General features: G+C 36.8%; 1 protein-coding gene across 4 annotated transcripts in view; it reads left to right on the top strand.

Moving 5' to 3' along the window:
- Positions 1-23,326, top strand: part of NEK11 (NIMA related kinase 11) — a 101,528-nt gene that overhangs the window by 42,316 nt on the left and 35,886 nt on the right. For 3 of the 4 annotated variants that reach the window (XM_068404760.1, XM_068404764.1, XM_068404763.1), the window contains exons 7-12: positions 3,053-3,202; positions 3,286-3,364; positions 3,878-3,963; positions 7,958-8,077; positions 10,171-10,264; positions 11,125-11,260. In XM_068404760.1, the coding sequence (XP_068260861.1) occupies positions 3,053-3,202; positions 3,286-3,364; positions 3,878-3,963; positions 7,958-8,077; positions 10,171-10,264; positions 11,125-11,260 (665 nt within the window). The remainder of the gene's footprint in view (positions 1-3,052; positions 3,203-3,285; positions 3,365-3,877; positions 3,964-7,957; positions 8,078-10,170; positions 10,265-11,124; positions 11,261-23,326) is intronic. The other variant, XM_068404761.1, reaches the window with a different exon arrangement.

Below are 23,326 nucleotides of genomic sequence, written 5' to 3'. Positions count from 1 at the left end.
AGATCTTGGGACTTTCATTTTAGTTGTGCTTGCTTGTCTGTGCTTTTCCCTCAATTTGTCCTCGTCTTTAATATTAACAATCAAAAAATGATTTATTATTTACTGCCAAATTTTATGTAGAATAGTTACCCAAAATAGCAGTAAAAGCAGTGAAGACCTGAAAAGCAGTGGCTGAGAGAGTTGTGATGGTATGTGTGTACATGTACATACATAGACTCTGGAGTCAGCAAATTCTTAAGACCTTCTGATATGATCAGACTGGGAGATATAAGCCACAAAGGTATATGCATATACATTGTCTGGCTTTTGCAGTTTAATTTCAAAGCTAACCTGGATCTTACAGCATTTGAAGAACCATAACATAGTTTAGAAAGATCTACAAAAGATCAGAAGATGTTAAAAGGACAGCAATGCATATGTAAACAATTGGCACCTAAAACCTCAGGGTGATTTCTCCTGAGCAGGAGAAGTTAGAGGTCTGTCAGTTGATACTGTAGAGAATACGCTGAAGCCTCTCCAGATGCTCCGTTTTATGATGTAATTGAGCGTAAGTAGCTTCAATGTGAAATGGTCATACATCAATTGTGCTGAAATGAAGTGCTGTTTAGGACCTTTGTCAAACCTGTTCATGAATATAGGGAGCTCTCAAACCAAATGCGCTGGCTGGATTGTTTAATGACCATTTTAGAATTTTATAACCCTGGCGGTTATACAAGCTAAGGTTATAAAAGTAATTAAATTATATGTTTGGGTCGTGCAGATTGCTTATGGGAATCGGGAAGCAATTTTCTCTTGCTGAATATGCTCTTTACAAGATGCTTAGACCAGAACTGTAGTAACACAACTGAGAAATGCAGTCTTGAGGCAAAAGCTTGACGGTAACTCCCTCGGGAAATTGCAGCTCAGCAGCTGTCCTGGGAAGAAATAGCCTTGCTCTGCGACCCAGGGCAGCATTTCTCAGCTTAGGAGGGATTTATTTAATTTCAAAGAATTGTATTCTGTGTAAAAACTTTATGATTTTCCCCTCATTTTTCTTTTACTTTTTCCTTTATTTTTCTTTCATGGGACAGATGGGGTTTTCCCTGGGTAGCCTGTTCACGGCCCTGACTGCAGCAGAATGCCCTGGGTGTTCTTTTCATCTTTCTCCAAAGTCTCAGGTGTAGTCAGAGTACTAAACTAGCTGGATAAATGGGCTTCCCTGATGTGGCAAATCCTCTGCTCCTAATGGCTCATTAAGCAATTTCTAGCTGCCAGAATCAAGCAGCCTCCAAAACAGATTGATTCTGCAAAGAGCAGTTATAGTACAGTCTGTCAGGTTGGGATTTTCCTTCCTTTTTTTCTTCCCTCTGGCTGGTTTCCCTTTTTGTTTGATGCTTTCAGATGCCATGTGTGCAGGGTTTTTTTTTGTTGTTCTTTTTGTTTTTAAGTATTTTCTCATGTAGTAATCATCTTGTTTCAGAGTTTGAACAAACATCATAAATATAGATCATCATCTGTGTGTTACTGTTTACTGATTTTGGAAGTTTGAAAGCTGGTTGACAGTTAAATCTCTAAAAAACTAGCCAATTATTTATGTGCCTCAGTAGCTGGTCTTTATGCAGCTGTTAGCAAAAATGATCTGCTAATTGTTTTCATGTACCGCTTGAAAAGTACCAGTGAGCGAGCCCCCCTATTCTCTCTTCTCTTCCTTATTTGCCTTGTATGTAGAGCCTGGATTTCAGCTTTAAAATTATTTGCTCTTGTTCTTTTATTGCCAGATGGACCGAATCACTTCCTCTTCTTTAACCAAAATGAATAATTGAAACTTTATTCATTATTCGCTTTCAAAGATAATGTTTATACCCATTTCATCAAAGCCATTCACCTATATGTACTTCTACTTATTATCACTATGCTTTATTTTCATACTGCTTCTGTAAATTATAAACACCACAATCAAATACAACATTAAGAGTAAAGTGGCTCTGATGTTTAAGTAGGTTACTTAGGTGAGTCTGGTCCTGTAGCTGGCTCTCACCAACATTTTCTATGACCTTGATCAAGTCACTAATCAGTGCCGCAGTTCTCCTGACTGCAAACTGGAGGTGACGCTGAGCATCCTTCAAAGCCTGGAAAGTTCAACTCCCCTGTTTCTTAAAAAACATTTGTCAGACAGAACACAGTTGAAGTGCAAACTGTTATGAATAGTCATTATATAAATTATTATGAGAGTGTTTATGTTACAATGTTCAACTTCGTGATCTTTTATGACCTCCATTAGGACTGGTGAATAAAAGTCTGGTGAATAACGTGATGGTAAACCAGAGGCCCATTTAAAATTGTTTGTAATCATTCCTCCTGGTTTTTAATGATTTTAAACTGACACAGGTTCTTAGCTAGGTCTCCAGACCTACATGTTCAGATTTCTTCTTCTCCAGATAAAATTTTGAGGAAATTTAGTTTTAGATGTTGCAATATGATGCTCTCATCTAAAATTTGATATTTCTTTGAGTACAAATTGATTTAGTAATCTATTTTGAGTATGTGGCCAAATGAGTGAAAGCACACCAGAAGACACTTCTGTTATTTGAAACTGGCATTATTTAATTTGAACTTGAATTTTAGCCTCAGTTTGTTGTCAGAAATTAATTTGCAAAGCAAATTTAAAGAAACCTATGTCTAAACACTACTAAAGTATTTTCTCAGTCAGTCGCTAATTAAAAAACTTCATTCTTAATTTAATGAGTAACCACTTAAGGTAGTTCATATAATAGGGTTTTACTTTCTTTTTACATATATATATCTATATATATATACATGAATATGTGTATTTATATACAGAATTTAAGTTTGTGCCTGTGCTTATGGAACTAGAATGATTTCTCCTGTTTATAAAGTTACTAATTTGTGATCTGAATAAAAATATTTCAGATGAAAAGGACAGCATGGTCATGAAATATGCTATTCCCAGGAGAAAAGGGCATACAATTGTGATTTTACTTACTGTAATGTCACTCTGCATGCTACTTTCAAAAATACTGTTTATACTGTTCCTATTATTTTATTCTTCAAGGTCTCTGGGATGCATTTTATATGAGATGTGCTGTATGACCCATGCATTTACTGGACACAATTTTTTGTCTGTTGTGTTAAAAATTGTAGAAGGTGATACACCTTCTCTTCCTGATCGATATCCAAGCAGACTGAATGCTGTGCTGTGCAGGTATGTTATTTTCTTGTTTAGCAGGTTTTTAAGTTAATTTGGAAAATCACTTAATTATGATTTCTGTTTTTTTAATGTTTCAGCATGTTAAATAAGAATCCTTCATTGAGACCAGCAGCAGCACAGATCCTAAAAATCCCTTATATTGATGAACAACTAAAGGTATATAAGAAAAAGTGATAGCTGTACACTTACTGTTTGAGTATGTATTTTGCAAAAGCAGAATGGAGGCAGAGAAAATGTGTTGAGCAAAAATAATTAGATAGCAGTTCATAGGAAATTAATCCAGGGGACTTTCAGAGCTAAATTACAAATATGACCGAGGTAGCAAGGTAGTGAGAAATGAAGCCCTTGTCACTTTACATGCTGAATGTATCCTCTTTTAAATGTTATGAGCAATAAGGAGAATGGGCATTTATGTGTGACAAGTGGAGATCATTCAGGCCGGGGTGCATATAATCTTTAAACTGTTCTGGTTAGTCGTAGTTTTAATGAAAAACAGTGCATCTTGCTCTTTTGGTCCCTCCTCCACTGTATATATTATTTGTCTTTCTAAGAAGGTGAGGGAGGAAACTGCTCAGTCAGTTTTTACATTAGGACTGTATTGGGTCCAGCTGAAGTCTGGATCACTTTAGTCTCCACTATTGATACCACTTCTATTTTATTTCCTTGCAGAATATACAGTACAAGTTCACAAACATGACTGTGAAAGACAAGGCACTTAAGTGGCAGAAAGAAGCTGCTCCCATTTTTGATGATGTGTAAGTATTTTTATGGGCAGCAGTATATGAAATTACAGTTGCCAAATAATATAATGTTGTAAACACTTGTGTTAATCTCAAAGTGCTTTATATTTAGAAGGACCCATTCCCCAGAAATACAGAAAAGAAACCACATTAGTGAGATGCGTAATTAAGATTTAGGGGGGGGAAAAAAGGATTTGCAGATCAAATATTTTTATTATATAACTGTAAATTGCTCATGCATGTGTAGTATATGCATACATTAATTTAGTACCAATTGGTATGTAAATTATTACCTTTGTCTTTACATCTTGAGGGTTTAGATCATCATTTTAGTTATGTCATGTTAATTTATGGTGCTGTTGTTTGTGTACCTACTGATTGTTGAATGTGAAAGCTATGTTTCCTAAATGACACCAAACTAAAAGTGTATACACTTAAACTAATATTCAGCTAATACATCTGTAGGATATGATTATATTTGTCTTGTAACTATAGTGAGAAATTAAGGCTAGCAATGTTTCTTGGCTCTTACATCAGTAGTCCCTTTGCACATGATAGACACTGAATATATATTAAATTAATTAATTGCATTAAATTACAATGCTGCAATGATTAAAGCAAATGTCAACATATGCAATTTCATCTTACCTTTGTAAATTAGCGCTGCAGTTTCGATGGCAGCTGTTCCTCCCCTTTGCTTCCTGTCCCTGAGTTTTCTGTACATAGTTTTGCTCTGTTAGGAGCCAACACACTCAAAATCAGGAGTTTGTGGTCCTGGGTGGATGCAATGGACATCCCTGCTTCATGTTTCCTCTAAATAACTGTCAAGACTTTAACAGCTTTCTGAAATTTCTTTCGAATTATTAGGCAACAGCAATAAAGAAGCCCATGCTCCAATCCAGAATTAGCAGTGCCTTTGGGGCAATAGGCCTTTCCCCTTCTTTTTTTTGTGACCTCTGCGAGAGGACCTGCAGTTTTGCAGCTGTGGTCACTTTGCAGATGCTGCCAATTCTGCTGCTTGCAATCATCCCTTCGGGAGAGGTGACCAGCTTCAGCTTTTCTAGAGAAAGTGTTATTTAATATCAGCCATAGGAAGAAAGCGGAGCAAAGACAGTAGGATTCAACACAGCAAAATCTTCTGTACATCTTTTTTACTGTACATCAGTTTAACTACTGGGAGTGTATCTGTAAAGCTCTCATCTCTAGAAACTGTGGTTTGGGTTTCCACCCTGTCACTTCTGTTCTTGCCATCTCTTGTTGACAGACGAGTATCTGTCTTTTTATCAGACCAAAGTTCTCTGTTTTGGTATAAATAAGTACCTTTAGTATAAATAGATTGTTGAACTTTGCAAGCATAGATGTAAAATGCAACAATAGCTGTCACTAGCCAATACAGGTACCATTTATCTCATAGATAACAGCAAATGGAGCTGGCTGAGACTGCTGTCAAGTTTTGGGCCTTCTTACTGTTCTGTGATTGCTTCTGCTAGAAATAACCCTTTGCTACTGTACTGGAAATAAAAGAATCAGACAGGTAGATATGCAATAGCCAGGGATATATTAGATGTATCTTTCATCTGTGGCTGCTGTATTTGAGTTGATTGAATTAATTCTGAGTGGATTCCTGCCTCTTCAAATGAAATATAGTTAACTGCAGAGATGTTTCTCAGAGAGATACCTTAAATAGCTTCGGGGCACTGAAATCTTGCCCAGATATTGTGCCAGCTATATCTGAATTATATTAAGAGCTTAATGCTTATTAAAACATAAAGTTTGAGAATCTTGCAGAAACTTATAATCCATGCCTTTATTTTGTGGGTATAGGATTTCAAGTTATCTATATGCACCAATAGATTATAGATGCTTTGAGGAAGCAGTATTTTTACCTGCAAAATATATACCTGGGCTTCATATATCCCCATGCTTCTAGACCTGACTGATAAAATCACTTCCTATTACTTGTAACATATACTATGTTCCATCCCCGATCCATTGTAATTATTTGAATGTATTGAGTCTCATCACCTTCCAAATGGACATCATATATTGACAGAGCTACCATATGGGGAGGACATTCATGTATATCCCAAAATCTGTAACTATTCTTGCTCAAAAGCAAGTCTGTAGTCTCTAAGATGAAGAGCAAGTTCTAACTACAAAAATCATGTTCTTATACTTTTGTTAAAAGGAAATAGAAAGTCAGCTGCTTCTGTGCAGAGGTCTAGAGGTCTTAAAAATTGGGGAGCCATGGATGGCAACTGTTTTTGTTTGAGCATGGAAATTTACCTTGCGGTTTTCAAATTCAGGGCATCAATTTGAGAAAAAAATCCTAAATGAAGCTTCACTATAAATTATCTTCAAATGTGCTGCAGTCTAATTATTTTTGGCTAAATGTTTGGATTATGCATAAACTCATAATCTAATTATAACTTCCATTGTATTTTTGAGAATGTTAGCTGTCTGTATTGCTACTGGTAAGCAAAATGCCAAATAATTTCTGCAATACTGGATCTAAAGAGGTAAGTAAAATGAAATAAAAATACCCGAAAAATGGTAGAGAGCAGAAAAATGAAGGAGAAATAATTTAAACATAGTGAATTTTCCACATCTGCTGTAATGAAGCAATACTCTAGTCTGAGTGACTGTACAAGGAGCTACTTGTTATGGTGTCGTCCCCAGTCATTGCTACTTTATATTTATGATATTTTTTTCTCACCAGGAATTATTTTTGCCATGTATAGTTGTCTAGTTTCTTCTAGTAAAGGCCTCTAATGGCTTACTTTATTCCAGTTCCATGCAAGTCATAAATTTTAAATATTTAAGTAAGCACAAAGCTGTACAAGTTCAGTTTCAACTTGGATAAAAAATAGCTTTTTTTTCCCAAGAGGTTCTTACAATTTAAATTAGAGTTTTTTACAGGGGACAAGAAATATGTCTACATTATTCATACTTGAAGAGTTAGTTCCATTCTTATGAATAATTGAGCTCCTCTTGTCTTTGTCCTTAGCCTTTTATATTTCACACTAATATTCATATTGTTACACTATTTCCCTCTATAGTCAACATTTGAAAAGCCTAATTAAAACTTCTCTTCTCGTTTATTAAAATCCTGATTTCAAAATGATAGTCCAGAAGGAGTGTTGCAATTTATATGGTTACAAAACTGGGCTCTTAGATGATCAGAAGTGAATTTATCTTCTATTATTAAGATAGAAAATAATTGGCTTATTAACAGCAAAAATAGTAATTTGAAATGAATACTTGGTATCATAAATATAAACAATAGAAAAAGTGATGTAAGTGAAATATGACTGTCAAGGCATTGCAAACTATGGTTTAATTTTTGTAGTTACTGTAGGATGTGAGATAAAAATCTGAGATTAATATCCTTTTTCTGATATAGGACTAATCTTGCTCTCCTGTGTTGATAAATACAGCTGAGATACATGTTAATAATTCATGCTCATCTTTCAGAGATGGTCTGTGGAGACCATTGTACTGGTGAATTGTTATTATTGATTAGGACTAGAAATTCAAGAGGAGAACATGATAATTATAACTGTCATTAAAGACACATTAATATTCTATTTTATTCTAGACAGCTTGTAACAATCAATGTAAAATGTATGGATGATACTGCTTTTTTCTGTGGTGCTCATTTAAAAACTGCCTTTGTACTTGGAATATGCTCAATAATGAAGCCTGACAGGGTAAATATTTCACTCTGCTTCAACGTTTGTTCTTTTAAGGAGCTGAGTTTAGCTTTGTCCATTCTCACCTGAAATGATTCACATTCTTCGTGAATCTAAGTCTAAGTTCAATATTCAATTTAAAATATTTCAATTTAAAAGAGGCATTTGCTTTCCAACCTAAGGTCTATTTAGTCTGTTATAGTACCTGTGACTTTCTAATTATTCCATTTGAAGTGTCACTATGTTTCAATATCAAATCAAAATACTGATATTTACATTTTTATATGAAAATGGGCTTGCCATGCATTCAATTTCAGGCAGAGGAAAGTTCATTTGCAAACTCTGCAGGAACTGTCTGAAGTGCAGAAAATGACACCGCGGGAACGAATGAGGCTGAGGAAGTTAAATGCTGCAGATGAGAAAGCAAAGAAGTTGAAGTAAGTTGAGCATAACATTAGCATCATGCCCTAACCATGCAGTTTTCCCCATCCAACAGTCTGATGAGAGAGTTAGAACTGTCAAGGTAAAAATAAAAATAGAAAGGGTCTTCAGCTACTCAAAGTAAATGGGGATTTTGCGTGAGTTAAATCACAGTAATTATTTATATAGGGAAAAAAAAGTCAGAACATTAGCCTGAAAGTGATACTTTGAGCACCGTTTCTGGTTAAATAATTATATGAGATATTTTCACATGTATTACAATAGCAGATTTTTTTTTAATTACTTGTCATTTTAAGGATTGCACAGTCTGAGGAGTCGGACATTTAGTTACAATCCAGCTTTTGTCAATTGTTTTGGCCTAAGAGATTTGCCAATGGAAGTGAATAGCTCAGAGGATAGTCTTATCAAATGATCAAATGGGGAGAATGGACATATAAAGGCTTTATGATTTATGTTTTTTTTTATTAAGTGAGTGAGACATAATAAAAGGGGGGATTTGAAGGAGAATAAGTACTGTTTCTGGGTGGAATATGAGAAACAGCTGGAAAGCTATGTGTGTATGCATGGATTCCTTTTTAGATAAAAAGAATATACCGTTTTGATGACACACTTGAGTTTTTCCAGTTAAAAATATTCAATATTTTATTTGTTGTGAATGAAAACTGGAAAAGCACCACATTAATTTTTAATTCATTTTTATTGTTTTCTTCAAAAGCATTTTGCAAAGTGCAATGTAAATTAACAGATGTTTACTCCGTTATTTATAGAGGATAATAGAGGGAATAATTATTTTTGATCATGAGAATTGGCATCTTAACCCTGTTCTGCCAAAGCAAGTTAGCAATTCAGTAGGACAATGACATCCTAGTATAGAAAAATATTGCGAGGTGACATGACGCCTGAATTTATGGCCTCAGAAACTCTGCAGCTACGTATACCTGCAAATCAATAGCAATTGCAGTTGGGTGAAAATGCTCAGTAAAATCACGTCTTAGCATTACTTGTGCCAACTTGTGATGCCCACATCTAAAGGCTACAGAAAAAAACTAAATGCCTTCATCTCCTTTTGGAAAACATGTCTTATCAGGGTGTATGTCTGTGTGACACCTATCATTGCATTTGGTACTGGAGAGGGTATCTCAATTTCTTCTCATTTAAAAAAAATCTCCTTGAATTGAAACCACTGTATGAATTTAGCACCTCCTCTGCATGGCTTTTTCAATAATATGGTAGGCCAATTTTTGTACTTATGTGAAATTTATAAATAAGAAGTCTGTCCCTTTCACTTTTTTAAAATGGGTGGAGATTAGGAAGTAATACTAATTGCAGGATAGTTCTAGCTTGCTTTTCATTTTCTTTGCTTTCTTGCACTTTAGTGTTTTCTATTTAGATTTTCATGTTTTTTTCCCCGGCAATAAAATTAAATAGATTTATTTTGTAATATGAAGGCAACATATTAATCTCCAAATCTTGTTCTCAGTCATGAATCTTTAACATTGATCGATATTCAGCTCTGGGTTATTGCCAGCTCACTCTCATTGAAAGTATTTGAAACAGTGCAAAACCAGAACCTTCTCAGACTGAAGATCTGCTTTCAGCAGTGCAAATCTAGAGATGGATGGGAAGGGAATATAGTAATGGAAACTGTAAGAGCTGCTTCATGTAGCACCTGGTTTAAGTAGTCCCATAAAGAAAAAATGCTGTTACCAACTCTCCCCCAGGTGAAGAGTTCACAGCACGCAAGTGTTGCTTGCCTGTGTTCGGCTGAAAGGTCCCTGGACTACGTGGTGGAATAAAGTCCAAAGTATTTAAGATCTTTGAAAGCAACAAAAAAGACTGGGACTAATAATTTACGATTTCTCAATTATATTATGCAAATTGTGAAAGAAAAATATAATAGCATTTGGAAATAAGGCCTGAAATCTATTTGTGAGTTCACTAAAACTAGCCTCACCTTCAGTAGATGCCATGAATGTTTGGCACCATGGGAGTCTAATTGTGGAATTTGATTTTCCACGTCTACTTTTAGAAGATCCTTTTGTGCAGTCCCTGATGTCACATCCTAAACACAAGTATTCTGTATTTACAGACAGCTGGCAGAAGAAAAATATCAAGAAAATATCAAAAGAATGCGAGAATTCAGGTCCCGTAATTTTCAGCAGCTGAATGTCAATGTCCTTCATGTAAGCACGGGCTGTTGTTACAGAGGTCTCATTTATGCACGTTCTGTGTACACCACTTTTCTGTTTCCATGTGCTTTCTTTAGCACTAGAGGCACAGTCCTGTTCTAAGACTAATAACTTGGAAGTACATCAAAGTCTGGACCGCTTCGGTGAACCTGTGGATCTGTGATGAGGGAAAGTGCATTCAGTTATTCAGACATGATTCAACAAACTCTCTATTCATTGCACAATTTTCTTTTATTAAGTCACCCTTAAATCTAAATCTGCTCTCTGAAATGTACTTACTGACAGTCTATGTGACATCAGTTTTCAAAATACATTTATTTTCAAGAGAAGTTTAGAATTGTAATCCTTTAAACATTCTAATTTGGCATGGCTATGGGTTCTTTTAATTTGATTAGTTAAGAATATTAACATTTCCACTGGCTTTTTAGTAAGAATGAAGTCTTGGAATGATGCCCAGTGTAAGCTGTCCTTTGCTTTTAAGCTATCTGCAACAGAAGATAGGCCTGTTCAATTCTAGCACTACGTCTTATTGTAGAGAGAACAGTGTCAGTTTGGAAATAGTGAAAGCATCACAGAAATAATGAGATTTTGGTTAGTGCTTTTGTCTTCTACCTTTTCTTTCACATGCAGTCTGATTTCTATTTCCCATTGTGTCTGGAGAAAAAAATACGTTAAATCTGTCTCTGCTTATGGCTGAGTCGCTACTGATCATTTACAAAAAAGTTAGGATTTTTTTTTTAGTGTTTGCCTGATACAAGTCCCAGCAGTTGTGTAGATCATGGTGACCATTGTATTGTGATCCCGCTGAAAGCTCTAACTGTACCTGTTTCTCCATCCTGCTTCGCTCAACTAAGGAATCTGAAGAGCAGACTTCGAAACACCTAATTCATTCTCAGCCAGTCATTACATGCAACTATGTGTCCGTAGGACATGATGAACCAAGTGGAAATGAGACAAGTCAACTCTGCATGTCTGAACTTACAGACCATGGTAAGAATTCAGAATTTGATGTTGAAATGAAACTTCCTATAAACAAAGCAAGATTTGATTTTGTCCCTCGTAGTTAATTTATGGTGGGGAAACGGCAGTATAAGAAGTGGTCAAATTTCTAAAATTGTCAAAAAAACTACAAAGAGAGAAGGAAAATAATCTAGGTGGGTGTAAGTACAGCAGATGTACAGCAAGGTTATGTGGCAGGAGGTCTGTGAGCAGTGGTGGAGGTGAATGAACCTTCTCCAAATGAGATGCTGAGTTAGAAGGAAATTGCTTTAACTTTGCACGTATTAAATCACCGGTGTTAGAGAAGCATTTCCTAAATTATCTCTCCAGTGCAAAAATGAGTACAAGAATTCAGAGCGTTTGCACCTTTGGTACACTTTGATTCCATTTTCTTTATCTATAACAATGAGAGAAGCAGATGGAAACTCTTTAAACTGTGCTTATCTATACTGTCCCCAAATACTTAGCTACTGTCTGGAGGATATGAAGTACTACATAACATGTACTTTTGTGTAGATAGATTAACAAATAGTAAAGCTTTTCAAAAAGAGTCAGACTGTGGAAATGTTGTGCTTAATGAGGAAAATATTTTTAAGAGCACATTTATATGTTTTATTTCCACAATGTTCTGGAATAGTGTCATACTCAAATATTTAAGAATCATTGTGTAAGCACTATTATGGTGAAAGATTTTTAATCAGGTTAGAATCTTGCAAGTATGTATTAATATACTTTTAAGTATGAAAACTACTTTTCTCTAATAACTCTGCCTTTTAATGTTGGTTTATGTATGTCTGTGAGGGTATACGCCATTAAATTAAAGCCATCAAAATCAGTTTGTTTGTGGTGGAGCTGTTTTTTTTTTAATAGCAAATGGCTTTTTTTTCAGTGTAGCCTCATTTATGTCTACGTGGTTGGCTTGCTGTTTCAGAGTATAAGGAGGGATGACCTGTGTAGGAGAGAACCCAGCTGCTAGCAATACATCCTGGGGGCAGGGTGGGGAAGCTTGCAAACAGAAGACTAAGAGAAAGCAGTAAATGCGGGTGGGAGATGTACCAGGGGAAGCATACAAAGATACCTAAATAGAAACAGAACAACGTGCGTGAAAGGAAAGAAACTGATGTTTCTGCCTTTAGAGGTCATTAAGCTGTTAAACTATAATGACAGAAATTAGATGCATTTGTATCTGTGACGCAAAAGTTGGGTCAATCCATTGTACAAAACTGAATGCATGTTTAGAAGCTTTTGCCAGAGTCTCTGACATTGAAGTGGTGAGTTCAGGAGAAAAAGGAGTTACGGATAGGCAAGAGAAATTACATGGTTTCTCTTCTTCGCTTTGTGAATACCTGTTATTCCTGAAGCTGATGTCAAAGGTTGTTACTCACTCTATTCAGTATTCATACTCTTCTTTTCTTTAAACATTTCAGTGCAGCCATGCATGTCCTACATGTCTAATTATTAAGTTATTAATGGCACTTTGTATTTGAAACTGTAGAAACAGTTCCAGCTATTGATTTTCAATAGAATTTGGTTCTTGATCAATGGGCTATACAACAGAAAAACCAAGAAAATTAGAAGCAAGGCTATGAAATGGTTTTATAAAGTTGTCTTACATGTTAATAAATCTTGTTATCCTATACTAGGTTAGCAGAAGAAGTTAGGCTGCAAATACCAGACTAAAAAGCTCCCTAGTTATAACTAATAGCTAAAAGCAGTTGAGGAAGGGGAGAAAGGTAGTGTATTGATGAACGCCAAGGAGGCACAGCAAGAACAGCCTTTAAGTTACTTCAGGGCAGACCTAAGAAATCCTCTTAGAAATGGGAAAAGCTGGTGGGGAACAGCTAGGGATAGTACCCCAATCCCAACAGGTAGGGAGGAAAGTTCAAACTATGTTTGGCTCATATCCTGCAGTCCTTCAAAAAAATTTGCAACATAAGTAGAAGAGAAGAGCAGGACTTGGGGGACTGGAAGATCAGGCTCTTAAAGGGCTAAGGAGAGGCATAGAGAATAAAACAACTTACACTCTGATTTCACTGAAGATTATCTAAAGCATTATGAAACACAGGTGTATGTCATTGGGGAAGGTGTCAAACACTAAGCTTAAAGTTTAGCTTTAGTAAGTAGATTTAAAAACAATGGCAGCTTGATACGGTTTTAGCAGTGGTACTTACGTTTACTGAAAGTTGGGAAAAACAAGGCAGTGTAGTTTGATAAATGAAAATCATTATGACAGTTTGGGGTTTTGGACTTCATGGTGGACAAGTTTCAGCAATGTCAAAAACATTTAACTGCTGTAGACTTTCCTGGGAAGTTTAAGCTTCTCCATGTTTGTTTTATGTAATCTGAAATAATCTTCTGAACATTTTTCATCTAATTAACACCCCTGTGCACTTGAGGAACATTTAAAAGAGTTGTCTGAAATCACAAATTGCTGACCAATTTGTTAGTCTTCAAGCAGGTTTTATTTTTCAGAGTATGAAAGAGATCTGAGTGGACCCTGTGCTTTTGATGTTGAGATGAACTCAGTCTATTAGGGGAAAGGTTCATCCAGATTGTTGGCAGTTGGTACAACGATTTCTTCAGAAACTTAAGGGAATAATCTGATTCTTATTCTTACAGAGAAATGCTTCAGGCAATGTAAATACTATTTTTTAACAATAAAATTCAGTTAGTTCTTCAACATCATGTTCCTTACTGTGCCATCCAGCTATACTATGCAGATTTATTATTTTCTTGTAGAGACTGGGAACACTGCTGAGTTCTGTGGGACTGATTAAGAGTGTGGTTTTTAAATCTGACTGTTCAGATGTCACTTGCTGAGCCAGACCAGCTTGTGATGGCTGGTGCACCTTGGCATGCTGTTGCCTTTCTCCCTGTTCACTTCTGGGATTCTGGACACATGTTCTGCAGCATCCTCCATGCCTCAGCAGAAAATGGAGAACTTGGGGAGGGGGAAACATCAAAGAAACACAAGCTTTTGTGGACAGAAATAACTTTGAAAATCTTCTGTGCTTGTGTTACTTAAGCTTAAGAAGAAAGGGATCCAGTTTTAACCTGCGAGTGGGCAGCAGTGAAAAATTATGTGAGGAGCAAGTTATGCTATTTTTGTTTTAATAAGCCAAAAGAGGAAGCTGTGTGTTAAACACACCTATTCCAGAGCCATTATCCTGCCTCCTGTTGGTGCTCTGCTAGAGAGAAAGCCCTGTCCCCCAGTCCCACCACTTTCCCACCATTTGCTTCTGTTCAATGGAGAGAGTACAAGCATCAATTTGACCACAAGTCCAGACAGTGGCTACCATAGGCATGTACTTGCACTGCCCTTTTCCTAAAGAATTTGACCTGTTTTATACACTCTAGACAGTTCCCCCTGCTTCTCTGCATAGAAAGCTCTTCCTGGGTCAAAATATTGCAGTGCTTGTGAACCTGCTTATTTCTGGCTTAATTTACTTTTGGCTGTGTCAGGCCAACATCTTTAAGATGCATTGCCTTATTGCATTGCAGCTTAAGTAGTTCTTTTCCTTCCTTTGCTTATTCTCCTCATGTTTTCATAGGCAGCAGTAATATCCTTCTGTGTAATACCTCTATATAATACTTCTGTATTATTCATGCGTTTTAACACTGGTCACTTTTAGCATACCTGAACCTTCCCTACTTATTCCTTCCTTAAGATGCTTCCACACTGTTATCTCCCAATTTACAACAGATTATTTTAGTTTTAATGCTTAAACTCATGACTCTGTTTGAATTTTCTCTATCATTCCAGTTCTCAGGGTCACCCAGTGTATGTTGTTATACTGTCCTGGTCCTGCTTTCTGTTGGTGATGCACTCCATCGTAGCTTCTGGAAAGCAGTGCTGTGCATGCTAACTTGAGCAGAGCAGACTTCTCCCTGGCCCGTTGTGCAGTGCTGCTCTTGGTTACCCTGTGGCATGTTGCTTCTGTGCCCTTCCCACCTTCCTTGTGGTCAGCACGCTTGCAGCAATGGGAAGCGTTTGAAGGCTGCTCTGCAGTGATGGATGAGCTTGAAGGGAAATCAAGTGTCTTTTCTTGAAACATCAGGCTAGACGGTTAGGAGAACTCATGATCACACAAGCATGGGGCATCCTCTTGGCAGCAGGGTAAGTAGGCAGGCACCCTGGGTTATTAAGGAATATCTCTGTAAATCTTCAGGTTCTGGCACTTTGTCTCTCCATCTCCTTGATTTAGCTGCATTTTGCATGCATGCTAGAGCAAAGGATTGTTTTTGGTTCAGCTATTAACTTTTCTCCACATTGCACATCTTCAGAGAGTCATGGCAGACAGATAGGTAACCTTCCTTGCACTAGTGAAGGTTTAAAAAATGTGCTTTAAATTTCTATTTCTCTTAAGTTACTGTAAGTTTCTTAACAGTTTTGCATATTTACTTATACAATCTGGAGTAAAAAATGTTCCCTTTATTTGTAAAAAGACAGGCAACAGAGTTGCTAAGGAAGAGTCAGCTAGAAAAATTACTTTTATAATTGTTATTAACCATATTAAGTAAATAGCTGAAGTGGTATGTTGAGTGCATCATTAGAATGGTATATGCTCCTACTGTATTGTTTCAGCTAATTGGACCACTAACGTGTTCCTTGGAAATATAAACCTTTGTAAATATAAACCAATGAAAAATGGCTTTACTAATTTGCAACTATTTTATGTAATAGTTTTAATCTGCATTCAATTTTTTCAATTTTTAATTAGAAACAAAGCTTAAAAGAAATTATATTTTGATAATGAGATATTTATGGAAAGATATTTTACAGTTGCATTTAATATTCATTGAAAAATGTTGATGACTCCATCTTATGTGTCCAGGAATTTATGGAACTGTCATCATATAAATAATTTAAAACTAGGGTGGACAGAGCAGTTAAGAATATATTGTACTACTGGGAACAGTTTTGCTTTACTATAGATATCTTCATGTCTTTTCCATCTCCAGTTTCTCCAAGTACAAGCAAGAGACAAAAGAGCTAAGTAAGTTTCATTCTGAGATTATCTCCATTTGGACTAGGATAGATATGCAAATGTATATTTTTCTGGAGATCACTGTATGTTCAGTGCATGCACTTAGCTTTCAATAGTGGTTTTGTGAAAATAATGGTGAGGCAAATTATATTGTAGTGCTGGCAACTAGAAGTCAGTTTATCTATAAGAAAAAAAAGTGCTGTAAAAAAGAACTGTCTGTATTTAACTGCTCATTCCCATGAATGATAATGAGTGCAATTGGTATAAAATTATTTCTTTTCTAAAACATGAGCAAAAATTATCAACCAAAAAAAAAAAAGTATCCATGAGCTACATGCAGCCTTGATGTTATGGATGAATACGGTCAGTGCCCTCCTATGCCAGCTAGAACGAGGCTGTTGCAGCTAGGCAGGTTCATGAGATGCTTAATGATGTGGCCTCCTTCTAAAGAGCTACTGGAACCATCATGTAAGTGATAAGTGTAAATGCATCGCTTTCTAATATAGCAATATAGTTCATCTTCATCTACTAATTAACTTTATTGAGCTCATAGTCTACTTTTCTGTTTATAAAAAAAAAAGTAACCAGAAGAGCAGATGCCTGTTTTTCCAGAGAACTGGATATTGGGAGAAGTTTCAGATGCTGAGGGTCGTCTTTTCCATGGATTTTGTACTACTGGTAGACCACTGTGGCTTTTCTGTGTGGGCTACCACACACTGGGCTAAGTAGGACGGAATATTGCAGCTCTGTCGCTACATCACATTAATTATTTGAGTGCAAGCCCTTTTGCTTTGGTTACAGTGTCTTCTAATGAAGCCAGATTTTACAGCATAATTCCTCTCAGCTCTGCGTACAGCTTGATTCCTATTGAATGGCTCTAAGTTTGCAGCCGTATTTAATAAATAGGAAACACTAGTTATGGGGACTGACTTGTAAAAAATCCAGAGAAACCTTTATCAGAGCATGCATTGTACTTATCCATGTGGGAAATTAGTGTGGAGTATCTGAAGTTTCTTAGTTTACTACACAGAAAATCCTCTAGGTAGAGAAGCTCAGTCTTTGCAGTTGAAAAAAGCATGAACAGCAAGGCATAATCCCGTTATACAACTGTAATAGCTAAATGTTCAAGGTTTCTGATTCAATTTCTACAGTAGAACTTGCCTTGAAATTGGCTACAAAATCAGAAACTGTATCTAAAAGTGCTTCCAGATAGCTCAGTGCAATTACAGATGCAACAAAAACTACCATTTCCTTACCATCATCTTTGATCTTTCTGATTTGGATCAGTTTTTACAGTTGAAAGATACTGGGTTGAAAGCTATCTCCATTACCAAAACCACATACTTTTTAGAGGAGCCATAAGGAGCAGTAAATTCAACAAGCTACAGTCTAACAGGCATGAAAACTTTAAAGCCACGCACTGGCATTCGTGTCACATAAAGTGCCACTTTATATTCATATCAATTTCACAGCTGATGAGACATGGTAAACAAGAGTGGGAAAGTATTTTTTTTGTAAAAAGCATTCCAGAAATTATATATGCAAATGCATCCATATTTCGAAGGGCTTGTCCTCATTGCAGCATTGAAGTGCCTGGAATGAAAAAAATGCAGCAAACCAGCACTGGATGTAAGGGCCACCAATAAAATATTGAATGTTGCATTTTTGGATTGCCAGTATGTTACTAGTTGGGGCTTCGCCTGCATTCACATCCATTTCTGTGAGAGCCCCAGGTCTGCAGAAACTACTACTCTGCTCTTAATAGGCATATTTGTGTGTGGGAAGGGGTCAAGTTAAAGGAGCAAAATAGCTTAAGCTAGCTACTTGCGTTATTTAAATTCTTTGTACGGAAAAAGAATGTAAAAAATTAAAGGCATATAAATTAAAGGGACATAGTGTATGATCTCTCTGATCTGTATTCTATTCCTTTTTATTTCTGTGTACTGCAAAGATTGTAACATGTTAAATTCCTTAGCTTAATGTGTTGCAATGCATTACACCTGGCAAACCCCTGATTTCATTACAATTCCAAAATAGCTAAGTACATTACAGTAATTGCATATATTATTTCTGTATTTCCATTGCTAATTGTAAGTTATGGATATATTGCTTTGAATTTCAAGTGGGCAAAGTTCACTTGACTCTCAAAAAGGAAATGTTCACTCATTATAAAATATTGTGGGGTTTTTTTCTATTGTTATTTTTACAAGCTTTGTTGAAGGGTTTTCGAGGTATTTTTTTAAATCTTGGAAGGTTAAAAGCCTGTAATATTTCTGAGCACATCTTTGAGCATCTCTGCACATACACATTTTGTTTAGTGCCTGTAAAATGGTACTTATGCATACTGATTGGGCAACTGAGTAACAGTTGAACATACAGGCAATCATACCACTTGAAGACTTCTAGGAAAATCATGTCTTGTTTGTTTTTCAGTCTGGCAAGTCAAAATAGAACAGAATTAATATTTATAAGAAGTGGCATTAAGAACCTCTCTGCATCATTATTGTTGTAGTATCCTTTGTAACCAGAAAGACTTGTCTCAATTAAGAAGATGATAGTGTTGCGGCGAGTTCTACTGTGGGTTACCCATTGGTCTTCTCTTTCCTATGGTTACCCTACTTCCAGGATCATAAGGCATATTCCCTGGCTTGCTACTTGCTGAAATGATACCATGGGACACTTGCTGAGAGAAACTTGCCTGTTTAGTTCTGGCATTTGCAGTTACCAGTCCTTCACTTGCCCTTGGCACCTAGGGTGACAAAACTTCCAAGACTCTCGCAGGGTTTGAGGGCGTAGGCACGCTGGGAGCGTGCCCCTCTGACCTGCTCATCTGTCTCGTGTTTTCATTGCTTGGTTTCACACTGAGATCCCACCTTGTCCCAGATTCAATTAAAGGAATAGTAGATATTATTTATTCTAGCAAAAGCAAGGTTTAACAAAGTTTGCAAGTTTTAGCCACAAAGATGAATCAATGCTTTTTTTTTTTTTTTTATTTACCTGAAGCGTTATTGTTCTGGTTTAAGGAGATCTTCCTTAGGAGTATTGTCTTTGGAGAGCTGATTTCTTGCTTGGTTATAGCTCGTCATTTAAACCCTTCTTCTATGAGGGCAACCATAGAATTAAAGAGATATTCTTGGGAATTTTATGGCATTTTGGAGTCTAGTGTTTAGAGTAATTTAGAAAATTCTATGTAGAGGTTTCTATGCATAGTTCATTATCTTCAAGTTTTTACTCAAATGCTTTAGCTTATTTGAGGGCCATCAGGAATGGAACTCTACTCATAACCCCCTCAGGAAATCTTTTCCAAAGGTACTGTTTGGTATGCCTAGCTACTTCAATCTTTTCACAGCTTCACAAAAATTCACAGCTTACTTCTTATGAGAAGTCTTGCTCTTACAGCTTCACAGAGGGAAGCTTGCAGAATGAAGTCTTTACACAGCAGTTATTTAAAAATCCCAAACACTTTGAAAGTATGGGGAGAGAGCAAATTATGTTACTCTATAGCTCCTAGCTTTTTCTGATCTATTTTTCATACTGATTTAGTTTGGCATTGATAAATAGAGCCTACCTCAAAATTCACCTTGGTCAATGACTACAGTTAAAGTTATTCTGGACAAGTCTTTTTAAAGCCTACATGGGAAGTCCCTTAACTCCTTCCAAAGCATTATGTTAAAAAACATTTACGAAACACTGTGTGAATTTAGGAAGCAATTAGAAGCAAATGCACCAAGACTGTATATGTACAAAAAATACTATATACTATTCTATGGGAGATACTTTATGATAATTTCAGTGTTTTAAATCCTCCTCAGAAAGGTACTAGTTTTTGTTCCATGTTGTCCTACTTACAGGGCAGTATAACTTTATGCTGTACTTTAGACTCAAGATTAAACTGATGTAAATAAAGACACACCAGGCATTTACTTGCAAACAAAGCATCTGTGGACAGGGTGGTGTTGAAAAAGGCTCAATAAGGAATCCCAGTCCACCCACAAGTTGCAGTTTTCTGGCTCACTTATCAAACTAAACAGCATTTCTGGGGAGCTAGGCCAAATTGTATGGTGATGTAAGAAGCTGGAGCCAATTCCAAGTGAGGGAGAATTTACTCAAAAAGTAGCTGTAAATACCGAATTAGTTTGCAGTTTCTACCAGTTTAGCTTTCAGTGCATTTGAGTCTCAAGACAACTAGCTGGAGGAAATGTGAAGATGATAGCAATGAAAGAGCTTGTTTACGTTCTCCTGCTATTTTATCTGCTCCACGGGGCAAAGTGCGCCCCTGCAATCTAGCAAATACATTGACTTTCACCAGTTAATTTTATCTAGGTATTTAAGGTCTCAGTACTTTTTTCCTAGATTTGCTTGGTTGCAATAATTTACTTGCTTTTGTACTTGTCCAACATATAACTTATATTACTGCTTATATCCAAATTAAATGTATTTTACATCTTTGCTACATCCAGCTGCTTACACCAAGTTTGGATCTGAACCATTCCCATTTGTTTTCTACTCTTTCAGTAAGTCCTAGTTGTGAAAAAGTCCCCAATTTATGTCTTAAAAATGGCATTCTTGAACTGAATCTTGGGGAGAAGGAAGTGACTGTCTTAAGGGGCAACTTTTTGCATTAACACATGGACTCTTTCCTTCCCAACAATGTAATCAGATTGAAAGGGAAAGTATCAGGCCGTCTCTGCCAGATTCAGCAGGAAAACTGAGTTTTTATTTGAAAGTATGCTTTGACTGATCAAAAAAAAGTTTAAAATAACTCAAGGACTAAGGTAGTTTTAAATTGATGTCATAAGGTAGCTTCATGGTCATTTTTCCTTTAATTTGTAGCTCTTGCTCTGTTCCTGCTGGAAACTGTGCAAATAATAGGGCAACATTTACAATAATAGGGCCTCTTTGTGCATAAAGCAAATGGCTTCCAAGACTCACTAAGTGCTCCCTGTACTAAAAGGGTTTCTGAATATTAGGAAAATTTTTAGATTTGCTGAACTTTAAACTGTGCTTGAAAGGCAGCATGCTTCACCTTCATTGTCACTGCCTATGAGAGCTCCCATTTCTGTATACACGACAATTAGAAAATCAGAAGAAAGAAAAAAAAAAAACAAAACAAAAACCAGAACCACTCAGAAAATTAGGGAAAAAATGTGACAAAAGTGTTCCTTCTTGCTGTTCATTTTTGTTAATAACTCCTTTTAGCAGCTCCTTGCTTCCTTTCGTGCTTTTTCTCTGTACATACTGATAAAATACCAGGAGGTGGAAGGTTTGGAGAAAGGAACTGTGTCCTTCAAATAAAACATTTTTCTTGGAAATTTCATTTTGGTTAAAAAAAGTAATTTTCTTTGGAAAAACATTTTGAAACTAACTACTTCCTTTCTAACATCAAGTAGTAGAAGATCCCCATAAGGCTACTCTGATTTACATCCTCTTTATCTCTATTTTTCTTAGACATTTCACAATAGGTAAATCATCACTCAGTGAAGCCCACGAGTGAATTGAAGCTTTTTTCCCTTTTAAAATGCTAAAAGGAGAATTATAAAACACTAATGTTTAACTTTGGTTATATTTCTGGTTCTCATTTAGAACAACCCATTTTGCTTTACGTCTGTGCTGTACATGGCCATGTCAGAAGGTAATTCTTTTAATGACTTCATAGTCCTTTTGTGCTTAGCCAAAAGCATCGTACAAGACTTTCATGGGCACAAAAGTCCTGTTACATCCCTTAGTTCATTTCTTAAACAAGGCATTTTCCGAGAGTCTTTTTCAGCATGGTTTAGAAGAGCTGGACAAAAGCTTCCACTGACTTTCTGAACAATGAAGCTTCAGAGCTTAATAATGCATATCTCGTCTGTGGCTGACCAAAGGATGGTGATTCTTTTTGATGGAAACTTTTAAAGTTGATTTTTTTTGTCCTGCAATGGAAAAAAACCCCAAACCAATCTGAGTGAGTTTAAATTATAGTAATGGAGTTACTTTATTTTTCCTAATCGTATGAGTATTGACCTGAACTGCAGAGGGGCACAGAGCATCTCTATGTTTCGAGCCTCTCTCCTAGCGACAATGCTTCATCTCTTTCTGTTTTCTCCCTCGAAGTAAGCTCTGTGACAATGGATGCACTGTTCTGAAAAGTGCTGGCCAGCCCTGTTCACCATCTCCTTTTGCCAGTGATTTGTGAGAATGTGTACACGTTGCAGGGGTGTACAGAAACAGGCACATTTCTGCTTAGCTTGTGAGTGTGTATTTTAAATATGTGCACACACACACACAAATACATCTGGGGTAATCCTAAACAGTTTGTTTGTGAAGCATCATGTAACCACAGAATCATAAAATAGTTTAGGTCGGAAGGGACCTCTGGCAGTCTAGTTCAATCCCCTGCTCAGAGCAGGTCTGATCAGATGAGGTTGCTGCAGGCTGTATCTGGTCAAGTCTTGAACATCTCCAAGGACTGAGATCCTACAGCTTCTTTAAGCCCCATTCCAATGATCACCCTCATTGTAAAAATTTTTTTCCTAATGTCAAACTGGAATTTATGATGTTCCAGCTGATGTTTGTTTCCTCTTGTCCTACAACCACGTACCTCTGAGAAGAGTCTGGCTCTGCCTTCCTTTTATCCTCTGAGCAGATAGTCATTGACAGCAGTAAGGTTTCCCCTTTACCTTCCCTTCTTAGGGCTGAATGGACCCTGCTTTCCCAGCCCTTCCCTGCACACCAGGCACTCCAGCCCCCTGCCCCGCTTGGGGGCTGCTGTGGCGTTTGCTCTGGTAGGTAACACTTGCTCAGATGGGATCAAACTGGAATTTGCTGATGAGTTTCCACAGAAAGGAAAGGACCAGGGGCACCTTTGTGTTATTGGTGAGGTCCTGCCAGTGGGCTGTCTTGCAGCCCAGCGCAATGCAGAAGCAGAAGGCACCGTAACATTAAGAGTGCATTATATCTCATGACAGTACATGTTTGTCAGGGCAGTCGAATGCTTTGCTCCTCACTTTGCTATCTGTAGGACTGCGCAGACCGAGGAATGGAGCTACGTGGAACTGTAACAACTCTTTTCCTTAAGATGGGAAAGTGA

This window comes from Nyctibius grandis, chromosome 7 (genome assembly GCF_013368605.1).
Source record: "Nyctibius grandis isolate bNycGra1 chromosome 7, bNycGra1.pri, whole genome shotgun sequence".
NCBI lineage: Eukaryota > Metazoa > Chordata > Aves > Nyctibiiformes > Nyctibiidae > Nyctibius > Nyctibius grandis.
This window is presented reverse-complemented; position numbering and strand designations above follow the sequence as displayed.